General features: G+C 40.6%; 1 protein-coding gene across 2 annotated transcripts in view; it reads left to right on the top strand.

The window, feature by feature from the left end:
- The window catches only part of RPS6KA2 (ribosomal protein S6 kinase A2), a 212,836-nt gene that overhangs the window by 18,721 nt on the left and 170,545 nt on the right, over window positions 1–23,570 (top strand). The window contains exon 1 of one of the 2 annotated variants that reach the window (XM_033144163.1): window positions 20,320–20,449. The exons of the other annotated variant lie outside the window; for it this stretch is intronic. Within the exon in view, the coding sequence (XP_033000054.1) occupies window positions 20,426–20,449 (24 nt within the window). The 5' untranslated portion in view covers window positions 20,320–20,425. Of the gene's footprint in view, window positions 1–20,319; window positions 20,450–23,570 lie in introns of those variants that run through there. 2 annotated transcript variants of the gene reach the window in all.

The raw sequence follows: 23,570 nt of genomic DNA, 5'->3' as shown, positions 1-23,570 counted from the left end.
GGCAACGCTGCTGGAAATAAAATTCACCAGATGCCATTCAGAGCTGAGTAGCTGCTTGACTTCTTGTCCAAGTACCACTGCGTAAGTTTGCATGGGATAGGAAAGAACTGGCAGCTGAAGCACTTTTGCTGACAGGGAGACCAAAGTGTTAATGGGCACTGGGGAGCAGTCAATGCTGGTACCAGGCCACAAAAGGCAGCCCAAACCTGGAGCTGAGCCCAGCAAAACATCATGTCCCCGTTCCAAGGGACATACATGTGGAGAACTAGCCCAAGGCCAGGTAGGGGTTAACTTCTCTGACAGTTAGAACCCTCGGGGGCGGGCTTAGCCTGGGTATAAAACACCCCTCCCAGTGGTCAGTAAGGTAGTTAGAGTTGAAGTGTGGGCAGGAGGGAGTTAGTTGAGGTTGGTGGAAGTTGAAGTGTGAGTCCGGAGATAGAGCTGGGAGTTTAGAGTATTAGGTGGAAGTTAGCAGAGAGGATAAAGAGATTGTGAAACGTGTTGTTATTGATATTTAGTTAACTATTAGAGGTAATAGGCCGGTAACATTTAGAGGTATTAGGCCGGTATAGGACAACTGTTATAAGCTACTTGAACAACCTTTCATTTATCAGCAACCACAAGCTTTGTACTCAATAAACAACTTTTTAGTTCACAATATCCTCGTCTGTGGTGAATGAAGTAAGCAGGATCCAGCTAGTAGTCTGAAGGGCTGCAGCTGGGGACTGTTTGTCGTTGGTGCAGCACTCATAGACCGTAAAACGTCCGGGGGTGGGCTGTACAGGGCGAAGGGCCCGCGACATTAAAGTGGTGGCAGCGGCGGGACGAAAGATAGTCATAAAGTGGTGGTCACGTTGAGATCAAAGATCTAAAGTGTTGGCAAGACGTGCCAAGGTACAAGAAAGATTTAAGGGTGACGCATTGTGTGAAGTGTGAGGCTTAAAGAGGATTTAAGCAAACTTCTGTGAGACTCTACAATCTAGTCAGGAAGGGGATCGCATACACCTGGAAAGGGAGAAGGGGAATTCAGAGAGGAATTACCTGGCCCTAGGGTGTGGTGTGATAGCGCCTAAGACTGTGAGATTGTGAGAGAGTTACAAAGATACTTTGCGTTTGAAACTATTTCAGGCAGAAAGGTTTATAGTGAGAGGTCGGAAAAGTACGCTGGACAAAGTGCACTGAGGTAACTTTAGGCGTGACTTTGGACCTAAACTGTGGAAACTGAGCCTGAAGAAATAGTTTAACTGAAACATCCCTGATTTAAGTACAGAAATAATACCACCAAATAAATAGAAAATGCCACCTAGAAAGACTAAAACAGCTCTTAGGGACTCACAAGTAGAAAGCTCTGAAGAAGAAAATGGGGTTTCCCAGATTGAAGAAACCGGTACTGAAACAGTTAACAAAAATCCTGCTGAGGGGACGAGTTTTAAAGCCTCAGAGGAATTTGAGAAATGGAAACTTGAGAAGGAATATAATTTGAAAATCGAACTAGCTAAGTTAGATATTGAAAGAGAAAGGGAGGCAATGGCACTGAAAGAGAGAGAATTAAAATTACAAGCTGAAGCAAAAGAGAGAGAATTAAAGTTACAAGCTGAGGCAAAAGAGAGAGAACTGAAAGAGAAAGAAATGACCTTAGCTATTGAGAGAGAGAGAGAAAGAGAGGCAATGGCACTGAAAGAGAAAGAAATGGCCTTAAATATTGAGAGAGAAAGAGAAAGGGAGGAAAGAGAATATTTATTAGAAATGAAACGACTTGAATTATCAGCTGTAGATAATAGAAACAACAACAATAGTTCCACACAAAATCCTAGCAGGGTGGATTTAAAAAGATTCCCTGACTTTAGAGATAAAGACGACCCTGAAGCGTTTATCATTTCTTTTGAGAGGGCTTGCGAGGATTTTGAAGTAAAAGATGAGGAGAAAATGCAAATACTGAGAGCGCGTATTAGTGGAACATTAACCGAGATTTATTCTCAAATGCCATCTGATCAATCTAAAGATTTTGAAGCATTTAAACAGTTGGTTTATGTCAGATTCGGAATTACTGCAGAGCAACTGAGACAAAAGTTTAGAACAATAAAAAAATTGCGTGAGGAAACGTTCGCTCAATTAGGAGCTAAAACTACAAACTATTTAAACAAGTGGCTAGAACAGGAGGGTGCCGATTCTGTGGCAAAAATAAAAGAGGTGATCGCATTGGAACAATTTTATGACACGATTAATAGTCATCTGAAGTATTTAATTAAAGAAAGACGCCCTAAAACCATCCTGGAAGCTGCTAATTTGGCAGATGAAATAAATGAAATCCGAGAACACGCTTATGATGCCCCAAAATATAAGGACAAACATTGGGAAACAAATAAGTTTAAGAGAATGCAACAGCCCACAAAATTTACCACAGAAACTGCCAAGAAAATTTTTCCCGCCAATGCAAATGTTCCCCATAACACGACTATGACAACGGGGGGGACTGAGGGAAAAGTAAATAAATATAGTGAGGGTAAAAGGCCTGAATTAATCTGTTGGCAATGTGGGAGAAAAGGCCATCGACAATTGGACTGTAGAACTGAACTCAGAACTAAGAGTGTAAATAATATCCCTCAGAAGCAGACATATTGTGTCCAAACTGTGGAGACAGAGCCAACTGCCAACATGGTTGCCACGGCAACCGAGCCCCAGTCTAGAGCACAGGCTCAGGAAATACCAGAGGCCCAAGTTGTGAGGTGCTATATAATTCAACAAGATGACATGCTATTACACAAAACAGGAGAAGAAATTTGGGTGAATGGTAAACCATATAAAGGCTTAAAAGACACAGGGTCTCAGATTAGTATTGTACATCCTGATTTGTTAAAGCCAGAAGACTTTATTAAAGGCAAAACAATCAGTTTAAAAGGAATATCAAAACAGCCAGAAACCTTGCCAGTAGCACTAGTTAATCTGACATATAAACAATGGTCTGGAGAATGGCAAGTAGCAGTTTCGCCAGAAATCCCAGCTCCAATGTTAATTGGGTGGGATCTACTTGACCATGTACAGAGTGCATTTGTGATTACTAGGGCACAAAAACTGCGACAGTTACCTCAGGAGGAAAGGCCTGATACAATTGTTGAACTGACACAAAATACAAGTATAATACCGGTTACAAATAGTCAAGCAGCTAGTTTTGCAGCCAAGCAGAAACTAGATACAGATTTACAGAAATATTTTCAAGCCACAGCCTTGAATACAGTATTAACCCCGGAAAGCCCGGAGCGGTTTATAGTCAATAATGGGTTGCTATACAGAGAGATTCTTTTAAAGCCTAATAGAGGGGGTAATGAGATCCACAGGCAACTGATAGTACCTACTGAATTCAGAACCAAGATAATACAACATGCACATGGCAGTATCTTTGGAGGTCACTTGGGAATCACCAGAACCAAACAAAGGGTGTCCCAAAATTTCTTTTGGCCTGGGATGGGCAAGCAAATAAAGTTATTTTGTCAAACGTGCCATACTTGCCAATTACAAGGACATGGGCGAGATAAAACGAAAGCACAATTATGCCCCTTGCCCATAATTTCTCAACCCTTCCAACGTTTAGCAATAGATATAATTGGACGACTGCCAAAAGCCAGTCGCAGGGGACATCATTATTTGTTGACCATTGTGGATTTTGCGACGAAATATCCGGAAGCGATTCCGTTACGAAACATAGAGACTGAAACAGTGGCTTCAGCTCTAATAAGTTATATGTGTCGGCTAGGGTTTGCAGAACAGATCGTGACAGACCTTGGAGCCTCATTTACCTCTAAGCTTATGCAGCGTTTATGGGAGAGGTGTGGGATAAAACATATCACCAGTAGTCCCTTTGAATTATTGTTTGGAAGAAAAATCAAGGGTCCCCTAGATTTATTAAGATTTAATTGGGAAGGACGGCCGGTTGGGGATTCTGAGAATGTAGTTGATTACCTATTTAAATTGCAAAACACTCTCAAACGATCACTAGAACTGGCAGGAGAACATTGCAAGGTTGCTCAGCACAAACAGAAAGTTTGGTATGACAAGAAAGCACGTGTGAGATCTTTTGAGCCAGGACAGGATATTTTATTAATCAGACCAGTAAAAGGGGACAAGTTACAACTGACCTGGGAAGGTCCTTTTAAGATCATTTCAAAAATGAATGATGTAAACGATATAATCCAATACGGTGAAGGGAGGCGGGTCATGCATGTGAATATGATAAACCCAATCAAGTCCCTAAACCATGAACCCAATCTAGACTACAGTAGTCACGTTGTTGAAAAAGCCTGTGATATTGGTAAAGGAGTGTCTACCTGCAATGTGACCAGTGACCTATCTGTGAGATCAGTTAGAACCACTAGTCAAATTTATGATAAACCATTCATCAGTTGGAAAGATAGAAAGAAAGACGTACTGGAAGTTATAGCTGGCATGGGGTCCCATCGACTTTCTATGAAAGTGAAAGTGTTTCCTACACTAGAGATTGTGTGGTGGGAGGATGGGTACCCTGCTGCTCATGCAACACAAATAAATGTCCAAAATGAATGTGGTTACACAGCATTAACAGGGCTACCACGTCAAAGGCATACAAAAGTAGTCTTAAAATTGCTCGAAGTGGGAACTGATAAATCAATACAGACCAAAGATGAACTGACAACAAGGGAGATTGCTATGAGCAATAAGCAATCAGAGCTTTTTAGCCTACTTTCATTAAGTGATCACGCTTGCCTAGAAAGCTTCAACAAGCTGACTAAAAAAGAAGATATCCGCGAACTTCTGAAAATAGTTCCCAGTGCATTTAAAAGCCAGACAACCAGTTCTTATGCAGCTTATGATGACCTGGAGATGTGTGTACAAGTCCGCGAGCTTAAACATTTAACAGAGATCCTGAAGGAGGGAGAGGTTGAACTAAGAGAGCTTTTGACCCTGAGAAACAAGGACTCTACCCAGCTTGGGATCCACAATCGTTACAGACGCCTCGAGTGCAGGGATCGGAATGGGACTGTGGCATCTGGCAGAGGAAGACAGCTTACATCCCATCACGTATGGCAGAGAAAAGACTGGTGCCCAGAGAAAGATACTTCTTGCGACGGATAAGGACGATAAGGAGCGTGAAAGGATCCTAAACATCATCGCAGACGCCTTATCCCGAAGACCCAAAGACAAAGGTTAAAATGGACAGTTACGGTTTTTCTTGCAATAAAGGCCTAATGCTGCATGAACTATTGTATATAATGTGAAAAACCCAAATATTATGCCAGTATGATATGTGGAGTTAAGGTTAGTAAGCATAGAAAATGTTTGTTTATATTAATGTTTAAAACTGTTGTTTGTATCAGAGGGATACTTTGGCTAGTAACTCCTCTGATACAAACCTAAAAAGGAGGGAGGTATGTGGAGAACTAGCCCAAGGCCAGGTAGGGGTTAACTTCTCTGACAGTTAGAACCCTCGGGGGCGGGCTTAGCCTGGGTATAAAACACCCCTCCCAGTGGTCAGTAAGGTAGTTAGAGTTGAAGTGTGGGCAGGAGGGAGTTAGTTGAGGTTGGTGGAAGTTGAAGTGTGAGTCCGGAGATAGAGCTGGGAGTTTAGAGTATTAGGTGGAAGTTAGCAGAGAGGATAAAGAGATTGTGAAACGTGTTGTTATTGATATTTAGTTAACTATTAGAGGTAATAGGCCGGTAACATTTAGAGGTATTAGGCCGGTATAGGACAACTGTTATAAGCTACTTGAACAACCTTTCATTTATCAGCAACCACAAGCTTTGTACTCAATAAACAACTTTTTAGTTCACAATATCCTCGTCTGTGGTGAATGAAGTAAGCAGGATCCAGCTAGTAGTCTGAAGGGCTGCAGCTGGGGACTGTTTGTCGTTGGTGCAGCACTCATAGACCGTAAAACGTCCGGGGGTGGGCTGTACAGGGCGAAGGGCCCGCGACATGTGGAGAACTAGCCCAATGCCAGGTAGGGGTTAACTTATCTGACAGTTAGAACCCTTAGGGGCGGGCTTAGCCTGGGTATAAAACACCCCTCCCAGTGGTCAGTAAGGCAGTTGTAGTTAGAGTTGAAGTGTGGGCAGGAGGAATTAGAGTTGAGGTTGGTGGAAGTTGAAGTGTGAGTCAAGAGATAGAGCTGGGAGTTTAGAGTCTGAGGTGGAAGTTAGCAGAGAGGATAAAGAGATTGTGAAACGTGTTGTTATTGATATTTAGTTAACTATTAGAGGTATTAGGCCGGTAACATTTAGAGGTATTAGGCCGGTATAGGACAACTGTTATAAGCTTCTTGAACAACCTTTCATTTATCAGCAACCACAAGCTTTGTACTCAATAAACAACTTTTTTAGTTCACAATATCCTCGTCTGTGGTGAATGAAGTAAGCAGGATCCAGCTAGTAGTCTGAAGGGCTGCAGCTGGGGACTGTTTGTCGTTGGTGCAGCACTCATAGACCGTAAAACGTCCGGGGGTGGGCTGTACAGGGCGAAGGGCCCGCGACATTAAAGTGGTGGCAGCGTCGGGACGAAAGATAGTCATAAAGTGGTGGTCACATCGAGATCAAAGATCTAAAGTGTTGGCAAGAAGTGCCAAGGTACAAGAAAGATTTAAGGGGGACGCATTGTGTGAAGTGTGAGGCTTAAAGAGGATTTAAGCAAACTTCAGTGAGACTCTACAATCTAGTCAGGAAGGGGATCGCATACACCTGGAAAGGGAGAAGGGGAATTCAGAGAGGAATTACCTGGCCCTAGGGTGTGGTGTGATAGCGCCTAAGACTGTGAGATTGTGAGAGAATTACAAAGATACTTTGCGTTTAAAACTATTTCAGGCAGAAAGGTTTATAGTGAGAGGTCGGAAAAGTACGCTGGACAAAGTGCACTGAGGTAACTTTGGGCGTGACTTTGGACCTAAACTGTGGAAACTGAGCCTGAAGAAATAGTTTAACTGAAACATCCTTGATTTAAGTACAGAAATAATACCACCAAATAAATAGAAAATGCCACCTAGGAAGACAAAAACAGCTCTTAGGGACTCACAAGTAGAAAGCTCTGAAGAAGAAAATGGGGTTTCCCAGATTGAGGAAACCAGTACTGAAACAGTTAACAAAAATCCTGCTGAGGGGACTAGTTTTAAAGCCTCAGAGGAGTTTGAGAAATGGAAACTTGAGAAGGAATATAATTTAAAATTCGAGCTAGCGAAATTACAAGCTGAGGCAAAAGAGAAAGAAATGACTTTAAATATTGAAAGAGAGAGAGAGAGAGAAAGAGAGGCAATGGCACTGAAAGAGAAAGAAATGACCTTAAAGTTACAAGCTGAAGCAAAAGAGAGAGAACTGAAAGAGAAAGAAATGACCTTAGCTATTCAGAGAGAAAGAGAAAGGGAGGAAAGAGAATATTTATTAGAAATGAAACGACTTGAATTATCAGCTGTAGATAATAGAAACAACAACAATAGTTCCACACAAAATCCTAGCAGGGTGGATTTAAAAAGATTCCCTGACTTCAGAGATAAAGATGATCCTGAAGCGTTTATCATTTCTTTTGAGAGGGCTTGCGAAGATTTTGAAGTAAAAGATGAGGAGAAAATGCAAATACTGAGAGCTCGTATTAGTGGAACATTAACAGAGATTTATTCTCAAATGCCATCTGATCAATCTAAAGATTTTGAAGCATTTAAACAGTTGGTTTATGTCAGATTCGGAATTACTGCAGAACAACTGAGACAAAAGTTTAGAACAATAAAAAAGGTGCGTGAGGAAACATTAGCTCAATTAGGAGCTAAAACTACAAACTATTTAAACAAGTGGCTAGAACAGGAGGGTGCCGATTCTGTGGCAAAAATAAAAGAGGTGATCGCATTGGAACAATTTTATGACACGATTAATAGTCATCTGAAGTATTTAATTAAAGAAAGACGCCCTAAAACCATCCTGGAAGCTGCTAATTTGGCAGATGAAATAAATGAAATCCGAGAACACGCTTATGATGCCCCAAAATATAAGGACAAACATTGGGAAACAAATAAGTTTAAGAAAATGCAACAGCCCACAAAATTTACCACAGAAACTGCCAAGAAAATTTTTCCCGCCAATGCAAATGTTCCCCATAACACGACTATGACAACGGGGGGGACTGAGGGAAAAGTAAATAAATATAGTGAGGGTAAAAGGCCTGAATTAATCTGTTGGCAATGTGGGAGAAAAGGCCATCGACAAGTGGACTGTAGAACTGAACTCAGAACTAAGAGTGTAAGTAATATCCCTCAGAAGCAGACATATTGTGTCCAAACTGTGGAGACAGAGCCAACTGCCAACATGGTTGCCACGGCAACCGAGCCCCAGTCTAGAGCACAGGCTCAAGAAATACCAGAGGCCCAAGTTGTGAGGTGCTATATAATTCAACAAGATGACATGCTATTACACAAAACAGGAGAAGAAATTTGGGTGAATGGTAAACCATATAAAGGCTTAAAAGACACAGGGTCTCAGATTAGTATTGTACATCCTGATTTGTTAAAGCCAGAAGACTTTATTAAAGGCAAAACAATCAGTTTAAAAGGAATATCAAAACAGCCAGAAACCTTGCCAGTAGCACTAGTTAATCTGACATATAAACAATGGTCTGGAGAATGGCAAGTAGCAGTTTCACCAGAAATCCCAGCTCCAATGTTAATTGGGTGGGATCTACTTGACCATGTACAGAGTGCATTTGTGATTACTAGGGCACAAAAACTGCGACAGTTACCTCAGGAGGAAAGGCCTGATACAATTGTTGAACTGACACAAGATACAAGTATAATACCAGTTACAAATAGTCAAGCAGCTAGTTTTGCAGCCAAGCAGAAACTAGATACAGATTTACAGAAATATTTTCAAGCCACAGCCGTGAATACAGTATTAACCCCTGAAAGCCCGGAGCGGTTTATAGTCAATAATGGGTTGCTATACAGAGAGATTCTTTTAAAGCCTAATAGAGGGGGTAATGAAATCCACAGGCAACTGATAGTACCTGCTGAATTCAGAACCAAGATAATACAACATGCACATGTCAGTATCTTTGGGGGTCACTTGGGAATCACCAGAACCAAACAAAGGGTGTCCCAAAATTTCTTTTGGCCTGGGATGGGCAAGCAAATAACGTTACGAAACCAAGAGACTGAAACAGTGGCTTCAGCTCTAATAAGTTATATGTGTCGGCTAGGGTTTGCAGAACAGATCGTGACAGACCTTGGAGCCTCATTTACCTCTAAACTTATGCAGCGTTTGTGGGAGAGGTGTGGGATAAAACATATCACCAGTAGTCCCTTTGAATTATTGTTTGGGAGAAAAATCAAGGGTCCCCTAGATTTATTAAGATTTAATTGGGAAGGACGGCCGGTTGGGGATTCTGAGAATGTAGTTGACTACCTATTTAAATTGCAAAACACTCTCAAACGATCACTAGAACTGGCAGGAGAACATTGCAAGGTTGCTCAGCACAATCAGAAAGTTTGGTATGACAAAAAGGCACGTGTGAGATCTTTTGAGCCAGGACAGGATATTTTATTAATCAGACCAGTAAAAGGGAATAAGTTACAACTGACCTGGGAAGGTCCTTTTAAAATCATTTCAAAAATAAATGATATAAACTATATAAATCAATACGGTGAAGGGAGGCGGGTCATGCATGTGAATATGATAAACCCAATCAAGCCACTAAACCATGAACCCAATCTAGACTACAGTAGTCACGTTGTTGAAAAAGCCTGTGATATTGGTAAAGGAGTGTCTACCTGCAATGTGACCAGTGACCTATCTGTGAGATCAGTTAGAACAACTAGTCATATTTATGATAAACCATTCATCAGTTGGAAAGATAGAAAGAAAGACGTACTGGAAGTTATAGCTGGCATGGGGGCCTATCGACTTTCTATGAAAGTGAAAGTGTTTCCTACACTAGAGATTGTGTGGTGGGAAGATGGGTACCCTGCTGCTCATGCAACACAAATAAATGTCCAAAATGAATGTGGTTACACAGCATTAACAGGGCTACCACGTCAAAGGCATACAAAAGTAGTCTTAAAATTGCTCGAAGTGGGAACTGATAAATCAATACAGACCAAAGATGAACTGACAACAAGGGAGATTGCTATGAGCAATAAGCAATCAGAGCTTTTTAGCCTACTTGTATTAAGTGATCACGCTTGTCTAGAAAGCTTCAGCAAGCTGACTAAAAAAGAAGATATCCACAAACTTCTGAAAATAGTTCCCAGTGCATTTAAAAGCCAGACAATCAGTTTATATGCAGCTTATGATGACCTGGAGATGTGTGTACAAGTCTGCGAGCTCAAACATTTAACAGAGATCCTGAAGGAGGGAGAGGTTGAACTAAGAGAGCTTTTGGCCCCGAGAGACAAGGACTCTACCCAGCTTGGGATCCACAATCGTTACAGACGCCTCGAGTGCAGGGATCGGCATGGGACTGTGGCATCTGGCAGAGGAAGACAGCTTACATCCCATCACGTATGGCAGAGAAAAGACTGGTGCCCAGAGAAAGATACTTCTTGCGACGGGTAAGGACGATAAGGAGCGTGAAAGGATCCTAAACATCATCGCAGACGCCTTATAATGAAGACCCAAAGACAAAGGTTAAAATGGACAGTTACGGCTTTTCTTGCAATAAAGGCCTAACGCTGCATGAACAATTGTATATAATGTGAAAAACCCAAGGATTATGCCAGTATGATATGTGGAGTTAAGGTTAGTAAGCATAGAAAATGTTTATTTATGTTAATGTTTAAAAATGTTGTTTGTATCAGAGGGATACTTTGGCTAGTAACTCCTCTGATACAAACCTAAAAAGGAGGGAGGTATGTGGAGAACTAGCCCAATGCCAGGTAGGGGTTAACTTATCTGACAGTTAGAACCCATAGGGGCGGGCTTAGCCTGGGTATAAAACACCCCTCCCAGTGGTCAGTAAGGCAGTTGTAGTTAGAGTTGAAGTGTGGGCAGGAGGAATTAGAGTTGAGGTTGGTGGAAGTTGAAGTGTGAGTCAAGAGATAGAGCTGGGAGTTTAGAGTCTGAGGTGGAAGTTAGCAGAGAGGATAAAGAGATTGTGAAACGTGTTGTTATTGATATTTAGTTAACTATTAGAGGTATTAGGCCGGTAACATTTAGAGGTATTAGGCCGGTATAGGACAACTGTTATAAGCTTCTTGAACAACCTTTCATTTATCAGCAACCACAAGCTTTGTACTCAATAAACAACTTTTTTAGTTCACAATATCCTCGTCTGTGGTGAATGAAGTAAGCAGGATCCAGCTAGTAGTCTGAAGGGCTGCAGCTGGGGACTGTTTGTCGTTGGTGCAGCACTCATAGACCGTAAAACGTCCGGGGGTGGGCTGTACAGGGCGAAGGGCCCGCGACATCTAAAATTCAATACAGGGAGACCATAGGGGGAGAGGAAGGATTATTTCTAACTCTGTAAAATGAATCATGGATTCCCGATTCTTGAAAAAGGAACCAACATCTCATAAAAAGCCCCATGCCTCTCTTTATTATTTTATTTAAACAATTTACATACCACTTAACTATAGTAATCTCTATGTGGTTTGCAAGGGTACAGTCAAAAAATGTAAATACTGTATCAGTTAAAGCTATAGAATCAAATTCCAATTAAAATGCCTGCTGGAATATTAAAAAGCCTTTCGGATGATCCTTTTATTCAGAGTTGCTTGTCTCTGTAGGGTACTCCTGACTTTATGTGGGGGTCATCTGAATCCAGAGGTAGACCCATTCTTCGCAGCCAGGGCCTCTGGGTGCCAGTGAGAACTCTGAGAACATTGTGACAGCTTGGAAATTTACTGCCTAAGTAGAAAACTAGTTCCTCACTTACTGCTTAGCTCGCATATGGAACAAGCAGCACTGCCATCAAGTGGCATTTATTTAAAAGGCACAGAAATATTTGAAATAGTGATACTTTTAAAACATGAAGATTTCTCACCCGGCCAGGAAAAGCATGGACCTCCTTCATTAAATACCCATGGTATCATAGGTGTCTCTTTCACCTTGGATGCGTCAGGAATGGTACATCAGATCCTCAGTGTATGCCCCTCGATCTTCCAGCACTGCGGTCTTATTCATGTTTACTCAAAAGTATGCCCCATTCAGTAGCGGGTGGTGGTGGGGGCAGCCTTGCAAACAGGACTTGTTTGTTTCCTCTGGAAAGTAAAGGGTTACAGCAACAAACAATTGAGCATGCACAAAGCTGGCAGAATTTGGTTGCTTGTTCCTGCCAGTCATGCAAACTAGGCAGGGATAGTTTGTAATCAATCTTGGTTTAAATTATTAAAATATTCAAGTTTGTTGGATGGAAGTCGGGGCTCAAAATGTACTTGGGGGCTTGCTAGATTTGATTTATGAACTTAAAAAAAAAAGTTTTGGCAGCATCATGAAGCCTGAAGGGTACGGGCATATTAAAAATAATGTATGTAATTATATGAAGTAAATTGCTTCTTTGTTTATTAGGGAAAATGCATTGCAAATATCTCAGAAGAAGAAAAAGTAAGAATAATAGAATCTTAGAGTTGGAAGGGAGCCAAGGGCCATCTAGTGCTAGTCCAACCCCCTGAAATGCAGAAATCTCAGCTAAAGCACCCACGACAGATTAGCATCTAATTTCTGCTTTAAAACCTCCAAGGAAGGAGAGGCTGCTCTCCTGCTGAACAGCTCTTACTGTCAGGAAGTTTTTTCAAACGTTTAGTCGGACTCTCCTTTCTTGTAACTTGAGAAATTGGATTATTTATTATGTATTTTATGAATTTTGGTGATAGATTAATTGACATTGATTTTTCAGAGTTTCGTTGTACAACCTTATACACATCTACATACGCTTTTGTAAGTGCATACAGTGGTACCTTGCCTTATGAACTTCATCTGTTCCGGAAGTCCGTTCTTAAACCAAAGCGTTCTTAAACCAAGGCGTGCTTTCCCATAGCAGCAGGGGACTCAATTTACAAATGGAACACACTAAACAGGAAGCGAAATATGTTCCTATTCCATGGCAAAGTTCACAAATGAAAACACCTACTTATGGTTTGCAGTGTTCTTAATCCATGTTCATAAACTAAGCTGTTCTTAAACCAAGATACCACTGTATATGATTGCAACCTTGACAGCATTACTCACAAGTTGTTTTCAGCAGCATGGTATCCTGATATTTCAGCAAAAACATGACAGTTTTCACATCTTATATTTTTTGTGGAGAATAGTACTCTTACACTCTTAGTGTTTTTTAAAAAAATATAAATTACTAAATTGTAATGGGTGGGTATATAGTTTTGTAATGAAACTATTCTTTGCTCGCAAAGTCAGTGATCTAATTGTGCAGTAACTTTACCTGACAGCAGAGGTCTCTCTTGTTTATCAAAAGGAGAAACCTCATTCTGAATAAGCTATACTTTATTACTTTAGCTTTATAATTTTGAGACCTGGGTTTTCCCTTACTCCTCTGATACTTTCCACTCTCTGAAGAAGTGGGACATTCATGAACAGCAGACAAATTGTGTCTGGTTCACACACAACCTCATTGCAATGGCATGCATGTATGGTTCTGGGTTCTGGTTACAACCACATAGAAAGGTGGGAGTGGGGGATCTCATATTAAAAGCAAAAAGAGGAGCATGTGTAAGTGCAGCTAAATGTTCCACAGCTGCCAGTTGCTAATTGCCTTGCAGCCCCTCTCTTTCCTCAAGTGCTTTTCTCTTTTCATGACCTTTTTTTTGTATTGGAGCCCTGACTGAGGCCTGTGGGGTGGGGATAGGATTTTGCACTCCTTACCCACAAAACTTTTTTGGCCCCTAGTCTTTCCAGTGTGATTTACATAGCTCTCTGTTTCTGAGAGTGCTGATTCTGTCACATCTAATTTGGCCCTAGGCTGACCTGTTTCCTAAACAACCTAGATTTAACCTACCTGAGCAACAATCTCTGCCACAACCTCAGGTGCTCCCAGGCATATAAAGAAGCCCATCAGAGCTGTCAACCTTCCTTTTTTGCATTGGGAAATGGCCATAGCTGTCAACATTCCCCCCTTTTTTGCAATGGGAAACGGCGCTGGAATAAGGGAATTTCCCAGCAAAAAAGAGAAAGTTGACAGCTATGAAGCCCATAGAAGACACAGATATCATAGAAATGCTGTACTTGGAATGATGGCTCTCAGTAAGGCATATAAATGAAATTGGTCAAACACAAACAGCTTAGAGAACATATATGTATACATTGACATCATCATTCTGATTATGGCATGCTGCAAGCAGAAAATATGAGAAGACCAGATCTCAGAGGTACAGGATGAGTTAAGGCATATAATGAAGACTTCTTAAGATTGTGATGAGGAGCCTGGGGCGCTCCACGTGTCATTGGAATACAACTCCCATCATCCCTGACTATTGGTCATGCTGGCTGGGGGATGATAGGAGTTGGACTCTAACAACATCCGGAGGGTCACAGGTTCCCCCATCCCTGCCTTAGGAGACCTTGAAGAATGAAGACCTTTGAATTCTATTCCAATCATAGTCTGAGCTTCAGTGGCCTTGTGAAAGTCCTTCGCTTGCACAGACTCCTCATATTTATTATTTATTAAATTTGCATACCACCCTTCATCAGGGTGGTTCACAACACGTGTGAAGTTTTATTAATAACCTATATGAATGGGTACACTAAGAGTACACTAAGAGTGCTGAAGAAATGATAGCAAAGCAATATAATATGCACCCAATACTGCATATTCATTATGCAGTTTGTGGTGTAGAAAGAGTATCGGATGTTTAGGTAAGTCACTCTCTTACAGCCCACACAGGGCTGCTATCCTCACAGGGTTGTTGTAAGGATGTATAGATTAAAGATCTGAGTGCAGTGCAAAATGAAATGGAGAAAATAAAACATAAAGAACTCCCAAACTTTCTTTTCCATCATTTGAGTGGCTTTCTTTCTTTCTTTCTTTCTTTCTTTCTTTCTGTCTGTCTGTCTGTCTGTCTGTCTTTTTTTGAGTGGCTTTCTTTTAGGTAAAAATTTTAAAGCACAAAATTCTGAGCTCAAAGATGCCTGAGTTGTACTGAAGAAATTATTGTGTTTGCATGTGGGACATAGATAACATGTGTTATGACTGTTCACTGACATTTCAGGAAAAAGCTATTGTCTGCTCTATTAACCATGAGGGAAAAGCAGTACAAATTCATACAGCCACCTTAAACAATGTTATAGAATCATAGAAGGGACCCCCAAGGGTTATCTAGTCCAACCCCCTGCAATGAAGGAATCTCAGCTAAAGCATCCATGACAGATGGCCATCCAACCTCTGTTTGAAAAGCTCTAAAGAAGGAGAGAGATTTTTTTTTTTTTGCAGGTTGGAAAAGGACAAGGTAATGCACTAAAAAGTGTGGGATAAGGATTGAATGACAGGAAAACGTATAACCTCCTCACAAACAAATCAGAATGAATACTCAGTAAAGAGTGGACATTGTATAACCTCCATACAAGCTTTGTGCAGGCACATCAGAATGAATGCATTATAAGCAAGTCATGTGGAGGAGCATACAAACAAATAGTTATTTCATCCTGTTCTCACGTTTGGTCAAGCAGGTTTGACGGGGCTTTTTAAAAAAGAAATATAACACCTGTTTTTGAAAGACAAAAGTGGGATCAAAGTAGCTTTCTATTTTTATATGTTTTGGTTGGTGATAGAAAACCATCTTATACTGATGCTAAGCACAAATCACTAGTATGACTACTAGCTCTGCACTTTTAATATTCTGCAAGTATGCAATTGTATGCATATAAGACTTCAAAGAAGAGATGCATGCACTGAAGTGTTCAGACAGTTGCAATAAAATAAATAATAACTGTAATCATTTGTTCTTTCGTGATGCTGCTAGGCGGCAACCCACAAAGTGGCCACTAGCATGCAAAATTAGAAGTTGAGATCACCCCTCACACTGCTTTTTATAAACGCCCTATCCACCAACAATTCTAACTTCCCCACCAATTTTGCAAGATTGGGCACTCACATATAAAATACAGACTTCCCTTCCCTTTCTAATTTTAGAAAGATGTGTTTGTATTCCTTATGTAAGTCTCACTACTGGTAATTCATCCAAAGAAGAAGTGAAAATGGCAGATTATTTCATTGTGCTTGGCTGACTCATAGAGAACGCTCACCATTAACAGGTGTGCTGTGGCAAACTGCACGCAGTAGGCATAGCTTGGTATCTCTTACTGTTTTGGATACTGAAACAGATTCTTCTGTTGCATGGGCTTTTAAGGAGCAGATGTTGAGAGTGGTGGCTCATCTGCCTTTTTTCCTCCTTTTTTGCTTACGCTTCCCTTTCTAACAAATTTTCACAACTTCTCAATTTATTTTGATGCAGACACAACCAGGAGGCTTTTTGCTTACCTTTTGCTCTCTTTATACCATCCAAAACCAGAGCTGAGCTACCACATGTCTCCCGGTATTTTATCTGAATCAAAGATTACTTCCAGCCTAGCCCTTTGCTTGTAATCTCCAGCTGTTTGGGGGGGGGGGGTTTGCTGTTTTCTGGTGTGACGTGCAGGGTTAAGCAGCTACTGGGAGATAACCAGAGAAGATGAAATGTGCCTGTTTCTCTGGGCAAAATGGATTGAAAATCCAACTGATGCCACCTTTGTAAATGCTGAATAAAAATGATAAAGCTGCCTCACAAGAAATTCCAAAAATTGTTCCTTAAAAAGGTAAGTTTCTCTCTGGGTTTTTCTGTGCATGTTTTTTGTTGCCTTGATCCACTAAAAGTTTTGACAATTGCTTTGGTTTGATATGATAATAAATACAAAGGCTCAGTGACATAGAACATCATTCACGCAAGTTCTGCAGCATGTGACATAGTGCAAAACTGGTTTATTGCTTGCAATCATAATTCCCCCCTCCCAATTCTTGCTAAGGTGTTTGGGGAATTAGTATGTATTCCAATAAAAGTAATTTTTGTTCCTGTTGACTGTAATGCCTTTATCAGAAAGATGGTACATAATACTCATCTCACCAAGTGATATATACTGATAGAAGAAGAAATGTAAGGGAAGACCCTGGGTAGAGAAAGGAAGAGTACACTCATTTTAGTGTTTTATTGGGGCATGTTCCTCTGATGTTGGTGGGTGTGCAGGAAGTAAGCAAGAGGAAAAAATGTAATGTAATTATATTCAGCTCTGATAGATAATTGCAGGTGATTTAACATGGGGATTAAATTGTGCCTTATTAGTTACTATATCTGGAACTTTGTTACTCCTATAATTGCCCTTTTTAAATATCTTAATTTCATGCATGGAGAAGTGCGCACTATTACTGTAAAAAGTTTTTTAAAGCATATATTCTTCACATTTCCACCTTTATCTTCGTCTTCCTGTACTTGGCGATTTCATGTTACATATTGTAATAACCATGGCAGGTAAGACAAGGGGTGAGGAGTTGGCAAAAACTTTAAAGTTTTGGCCCCTTTATGAGCATCTTCAAGTGCCACTGAGTAAGCAAGGAAACCTTTGCAGCATGCATTTAAAGGACAGCTTATGTCCCTGCTGAAATCTATTATTTCTTCATCCTCTTGGCACATACATCCATTCCTGTTAATTCGGGGAGAGTGTAAGTTTCTGTTCAAGGGCAGAACAGGGTTTTTTGTTTGTTTTTGTAGAAGCAGTATACATGGAGTGCAATGCATACAAACAATAAAAAAGCAGAGGAACCTGTGTACACAGAGTAACTAGAAACAATGAAACTGCATCAATGATATTAATCACCTCCCACATTCCATCATAGACAAGACGTCATTAACCATAGACTTTAATCTCTTCATTGCTTAAATTGGCTGTTGTACTGTTGAATCTCTCTCTCTCTCTCTCTCTCTCTCTCTCTCTCTCTCTCTCTCTCACACACACACACACACACACACACACACACAGTAGCATTTTAACAGACTTCAGTCTCTCCTTTTTCTCCCAAGGAGCTCAAGGTGGAATAATTGGTTCATCCCCCTAATTAGTGTCACCATCACATCACCACTACCCATCTCTTAGTCTGCTGTTGTATCTGCACATTAAACACACAATTTGGTGGTCCTGGGATTGACTTGGGGTGGCAGAGATTAGATAGGAAAACAGGAAATTTCTGGACACAGGAAAACCAGGGGGATGGGGTATGGAGAGAATTAGCACTATATTGGATCAAGGCCATAATATATAATCATGGCTATCTCATCAAACAGTCCCACACATTTTGATTGCTGGCATTTATAATATTCAAAGCATGTAGACAACCTTTTTAAATGGTATGCATGAGAAGGGAATATTTAATTCTTCACCCTTCAAATTTTAATTTTGTGCAGTCTCTGATATGTGTAGTTTGTGTTAGTGTGGCTCACTGCTGAGCAACTGTTTTGGTCAGATAAAGTGAATGTGGGTGTAACAGAAAAACGCTCAGCATTATTCAGAGTGGAAAAGCAGCTAGATTATTGGTGATGCTTGGTGTCCCATAGCAACCTGTTCTCTTGTGAAAAGGTGTATCTATGGGGTACCGTATGATCACACACTGGGATATATATTCATCAGTGCCCTGTTCACACCATGTGGTTTGTTTGTTTGTTTTTATCAGACATGCTAGAAGGGAATAATTTCCCCCCCTTTCCCAAGGAAAAAAAAGACTTATTTATGCCAGTCCAACGTGAAAAAGCATAAATGTGCAGCAGTGTCAGAGTTTTTGAGCAATAACAAGGAAGATTCTTGAAATACCTGACTATGAACTGCATACAGTCACACTTTACATTCAGACATATACGCAGAGTCTGTGTAGAAATATAACATTTTCAAATCCAAAGATATTGGATTCCTATCTCATTACATATGCTAATCATCTGCATACTATCCCTTGCTTTTTCCTGTAGGACTAATTGAGTCAATCACCCATATCCTACCTGAGGAAAAACCCCACCCCACCCTCCCACTATATATAAGGGTCTGGTGACTTCTGTTTTAGTGTACAGGTGTCTGAAGAAGTGTGCATGCACATGAAAGCTTATACCAAAAACAAACTTAGTTGGTCTCTAAGGTGCTACTGGGCAGTTTTTAAAAAAAATATATTTTCAAAGCCATTTCTTCTACACCACCCTAGCATTGGTAATCCCAATTTGCTTTGGAAGCAGGATAAACATAACTAATGTAAGGAGCCAAGGGCGAGTCTACAAGTGAGAATATCTGTGGCCTGGGACACTCAAGGCACATCCTTTGGTTTGAGGGTTCAAGTAGGCTTAAAATCCCACGAAGGAACTTCTCATTTCCTCAGGTGCTTCCACCCGCAAATGCATCTCTCTCCTAGCTACCAAGGTGCTATGCTCACGGCTACTCTTCTTCCATAGGGATCTTTCCAATGCCACACTCCATCCATAGAGGTAATGTCAATCTGCCTTTCTGTGATTCAAAATAGTGACAGGAGTCTCTGAGTAGTTCTGTGTTCACAGCACTGTTGTGAATCTTCACACTGGTATGCCGGGGTATTGTCTGAAGGCAACCCCAAAGCCACCCAATAGCAGATGGCCTAGTGGGGCTGTGGGGCTCATCTGACCTCCAGTTGGTTACTCAGCTGCTGCTTACAAAGAGGATTGGTTCTGTTGCTGCATCTGCACTGTTCTGACCTCACTCCTGTGTCCTCTCCCTCTTGTCTCCCAGTAAGTAGCAGCACAAATGACTGGCATTCAGGTGAGGACTGCCGCCCCATCATGCTGCCCACCTTACCAAAGCTAAGGAAGTCTGAGTCTGATGAGTGCCCCAGCTGTGTGGGTGACTGTCTTGGGTTCCATGAGAGGATAGGGGTGTTGTACAAATTTAATGAAATAAATAAGCCATTTATGTTATAAATTGCAACTTAGTAACTGCATTAAGGGAAATTTTAAAAAGCTGGCAAGAAACACTCGAACTTAAGCGTTATAAGGAAGGATAGAAAAATGATGAAAACATATTTTCATTTTTGTAAATTGGAGGGTGAAAAATTATGAAAAAATGTAAATTATGTTGTTGGTTGTTTCTCATTTGCATTTATGTAGAGCAGCTGATATTCAGCCAGCACTTTATAAATATGCATATATGAATGTCTTCTCTGAAATGTTAGAAAGGGGAGGGAATAACCTGATATATTCCTCCTCAAGAATATAGGAGGATTTTATGTTGCCCGATTATTGCTTTGTCATAGCTTGTAAGAAATAATCTCCTTCTGATCTGGCTACTATCACCAGTGGAAGTTTTTGTCCTTAGAGAACATATGCTTGAGTCATCAATACAAGGGGAAGGAGGAATGAAGAGAGAGAGAAAAAGAGAGATAAGCCTTTCATTGCTTTCAGCGTTATATATCTGTTAGACGTCTCTGAGCATCCACCCATTTCATATGAGAATCATATACATGGGCAAGGTATTTCTGTTCTATTGAAATTGATCCCTTTTCTTGTTTTTCCACAATTGCATGAATGTGGTAGAATGAAAAACGTTTCTACTAATTTCTACTTAAAACTGCTCATATGCTTCCTTTTGCACTTATTTTTTTTTGCTGTTTGTCAGTGCCTGCTGCTTCTTATAGCTATTTGTGAGGTGCTTGTTTATGTGTGAGAGAGGAAGAAAATCTGAAAGAGGAGAAAAAACATAGATTCCTGTGCAATTCTGATCCAAGTTTTGAACACGAGTGCAGTTAACTCTCTTTTCCTGGTACTCCAAAATCAAAGTGAGGGTTGTAGGAAATGTTGGTTTTAAGATTTAACTCTGGAGTTAATCTGATTCAGTTCTCAACTATGCAAAAGGGAAATGTGCTTCATTCGTGAAGAATTATGTATGATTTATGATTAGTGTCAGTATTTAAACAGCAAAAGTCCTCAAACCTGCAGATTGCTTAATTGTCTCACTAAGCCAGGCTAGCCCAACCATCTAGGCAGGTGAGCCACCTGCCTGTGGTGCCAAAATTCCAAGGCTTTCTGCTTCACCAGCATAGAAATTTTGGAGAGAGAGAAATAGCCACTGCCTGTACTTTTAGAGGTGGCAATAAGACAGCCTAACAGCTGGTGGGCTGTGTGATATGCCCCATATTACAGCCAACGACATTGAGAGCTATATGATCACAGATGCAAAAAGGAGGATGTAATTATGTAACAGAGATTTAAAAGTGAAAATGAAAATACTACATTCATGTAAGAACTCAGCCGCATAACTTTTATTTAGGGCTGGTTCCCACAACATTGTAAGACAAACTATGACTCACTGAGACTGCAAACATGTGGGCTCCCTGAGAGGAACTCACAGCTGCCTTGCTCCTCCCCAGTCCTTTTTACGACTGTGCCATGCTGAGCTAAGCCAAGGTTTGTTTTGTGTCTCTACCAAACTAGGACCTTTAGTTAAGTTCTGTCCTTACGAACCACAAGCTGTAGCCAGCCTTGGCTGCAGATCAGAGAGAACTTAACCACAAGCCTCTTTTCAGCTCCACCACAAACCATGGTCTCAGAGTTTGGCTTTCAGGGTTCTGTGAACTAGTTTCATGTCCTGTCTGCCTTTCTTCCTGTCTTGGCTCTTATTTAAAATCCCACTATCATTGCTAATTTGTTATTTCAGCACCTTATATGAACATAGGGAATATAGCTGCCTAGTAACAAACAGTATTCACTTTCAAACATCAGTCTTATTCACTGTCCTAAAATGAATTTTTGATTGCATGGCTATCTCTGAGATTAGGATCAAAGCACAATATTTTGAAATTGTTATAATGTATAGCTTCTATTTGATATAAACAGGCTTATCCTTGTTTGTTTACAATTCATTCTGTAAGGATTTCGGATTTCAATACGCCTGCTTGCCTTGAGTAGCTTTGTTTGTGTGTGTGTGGAGAGAGAGGGGGGAAATTAGTCCATATATAATTTATTCTATTTGAATCCAGCCATTCTCACCATAAAATGGCAGCTCACATTCTCCTGGATTCTTAGGGTACATGTTCATAGTAATTGAGTATTTGCATTCATTTTCAGGACCTAACAATATTCACATTACTATCTGCCTGCGCCTAACAAATGGCTGATGCTTATGTGAATATGCACACATCATATTTAAAGTACAGTCACATGTTTCTACTCAAGGGTACATTACATATCCCTGAATGAAGATGACTGTGTCCATCTTTTAGTAGCTGCAACATTATATACAGTAGGGGTGGCTAAGATGTGGTCCTTTGGATGTTGTCAGACTCAAAACTCCCATCAACCCAGCCAGCATGGCTGATGGGAGCTGTAGTTCAACAACACCCATAATATCCAAATGGGCACAGATTAGCTATCTCTGCGCTAGAAGGATCAAAGTGTATATGCAAGAAAGTTACTGAGGTTGCAATCCTATCCCTACTAACTGTCAGGGACCTAGCAATAAGCCCAGTTGAATGCATTGAGACTTCTGAACAGATATGTGGAGGCGTTGCTATAAGACGTTTTCAAAGGAGGATATTTTCAAAGTAGGATAATATATATTATTTTTGTGGTTTCATGTGATCTTTTTTTCTCTCAGTTCATCTAAAGTCACCATTTTGTTCCTAAGCTAATAGTAATCATTTGTTTTGGTGATTTCCAACCCATCTCATTTTGTGAGTAGCCTGTTATGTTTTGATGGTCCACATACATGTGTATGTGTGTCTGGACAGATTTCATTAGGAAAAAGCTTTTATCAGGAACCCATGAACTCTGTTGCATCATCTGAATTTTATCCAGCTTTCGTTCACTGCATTTTATGGATAATTTACACTAAGGGCTCATCCACACTTCGGTTTGGTCCACTTTCTTCGAGAAAACCTGTTGTTTACCACTGAATTGGAACAAATGTCAGTGGGGGGAAAAGAGAAACCTCCCAGACCCGTGCCTAGAAGTCATGAACCAAACAGAAGAAATTGCGGAACAAAGGGAAGTGTGGATGAACCCTAAGCAGGCATTTTGGTTATTCTGAGCCTGAAAGCTAGACCTTTAAGCTAACTCTCCTGTGCAGCCGCTGCTGCCATCCTGTTGAGAAAATGCCTCAGACATATAATGTATTAGATCAATAGGGAATTGCTGCCTAAGTGATGACAGGTACTACACTTCTGTCCTCATTTTATTTAAAGATGTTGGTCTGAAAAGAAAATGATAAAAGTAAGCAATTTCAGTAGCTGGATTCATCTCTGAAACCTTTTACAGATACCAGCCCACGAGAGCTATAGAGAACTGAAATACAAAACGTCTCTTCAGAATTGTTACTCATTTTGGTGCCTCCGTTTTTGAATGCCTTTCTTTAGAAAGCTTAGGCCTTCTATTTGTCTATTCAACACTGTCATCTGTCAGTGAGATAAAAGTATTTTCCCTCTTAGTCAAATCTACTGGTGTTATGTGGGATTTCCCCCCCAAAAAATATGCCTGGTAGCAAGTAGTAGGTCCTCTGTGTGGAGAAGATGGAGAAATGCTGTTGGATGACAGAAAGAAAGTGGAACTGATCAACACTTACTTGGACCGAAAGGAAAGGAGTGCCTAATTTGGTGA

The sequence above is a fragment of the Lacerta agilis genome, chromosome 3 (genome assembly GCF_009819535.1).
Source record: "Lacerta agilis isolate rLacAgi1 chromosome 3, rLacAgi1.pri, whole genome shotgun sequence".
Lineage (NCBI taxonomy): Eukaryota > Metazoa > Chordata > Lepidosauria > Squamata > Lacertidae > Lacerta > Lacerta agilis.
The sequence above is the reverse complement of the archived record's forward strand: the minus strand, read 5'-3'. Positions and strand labels throughout refer to the sequence as shown.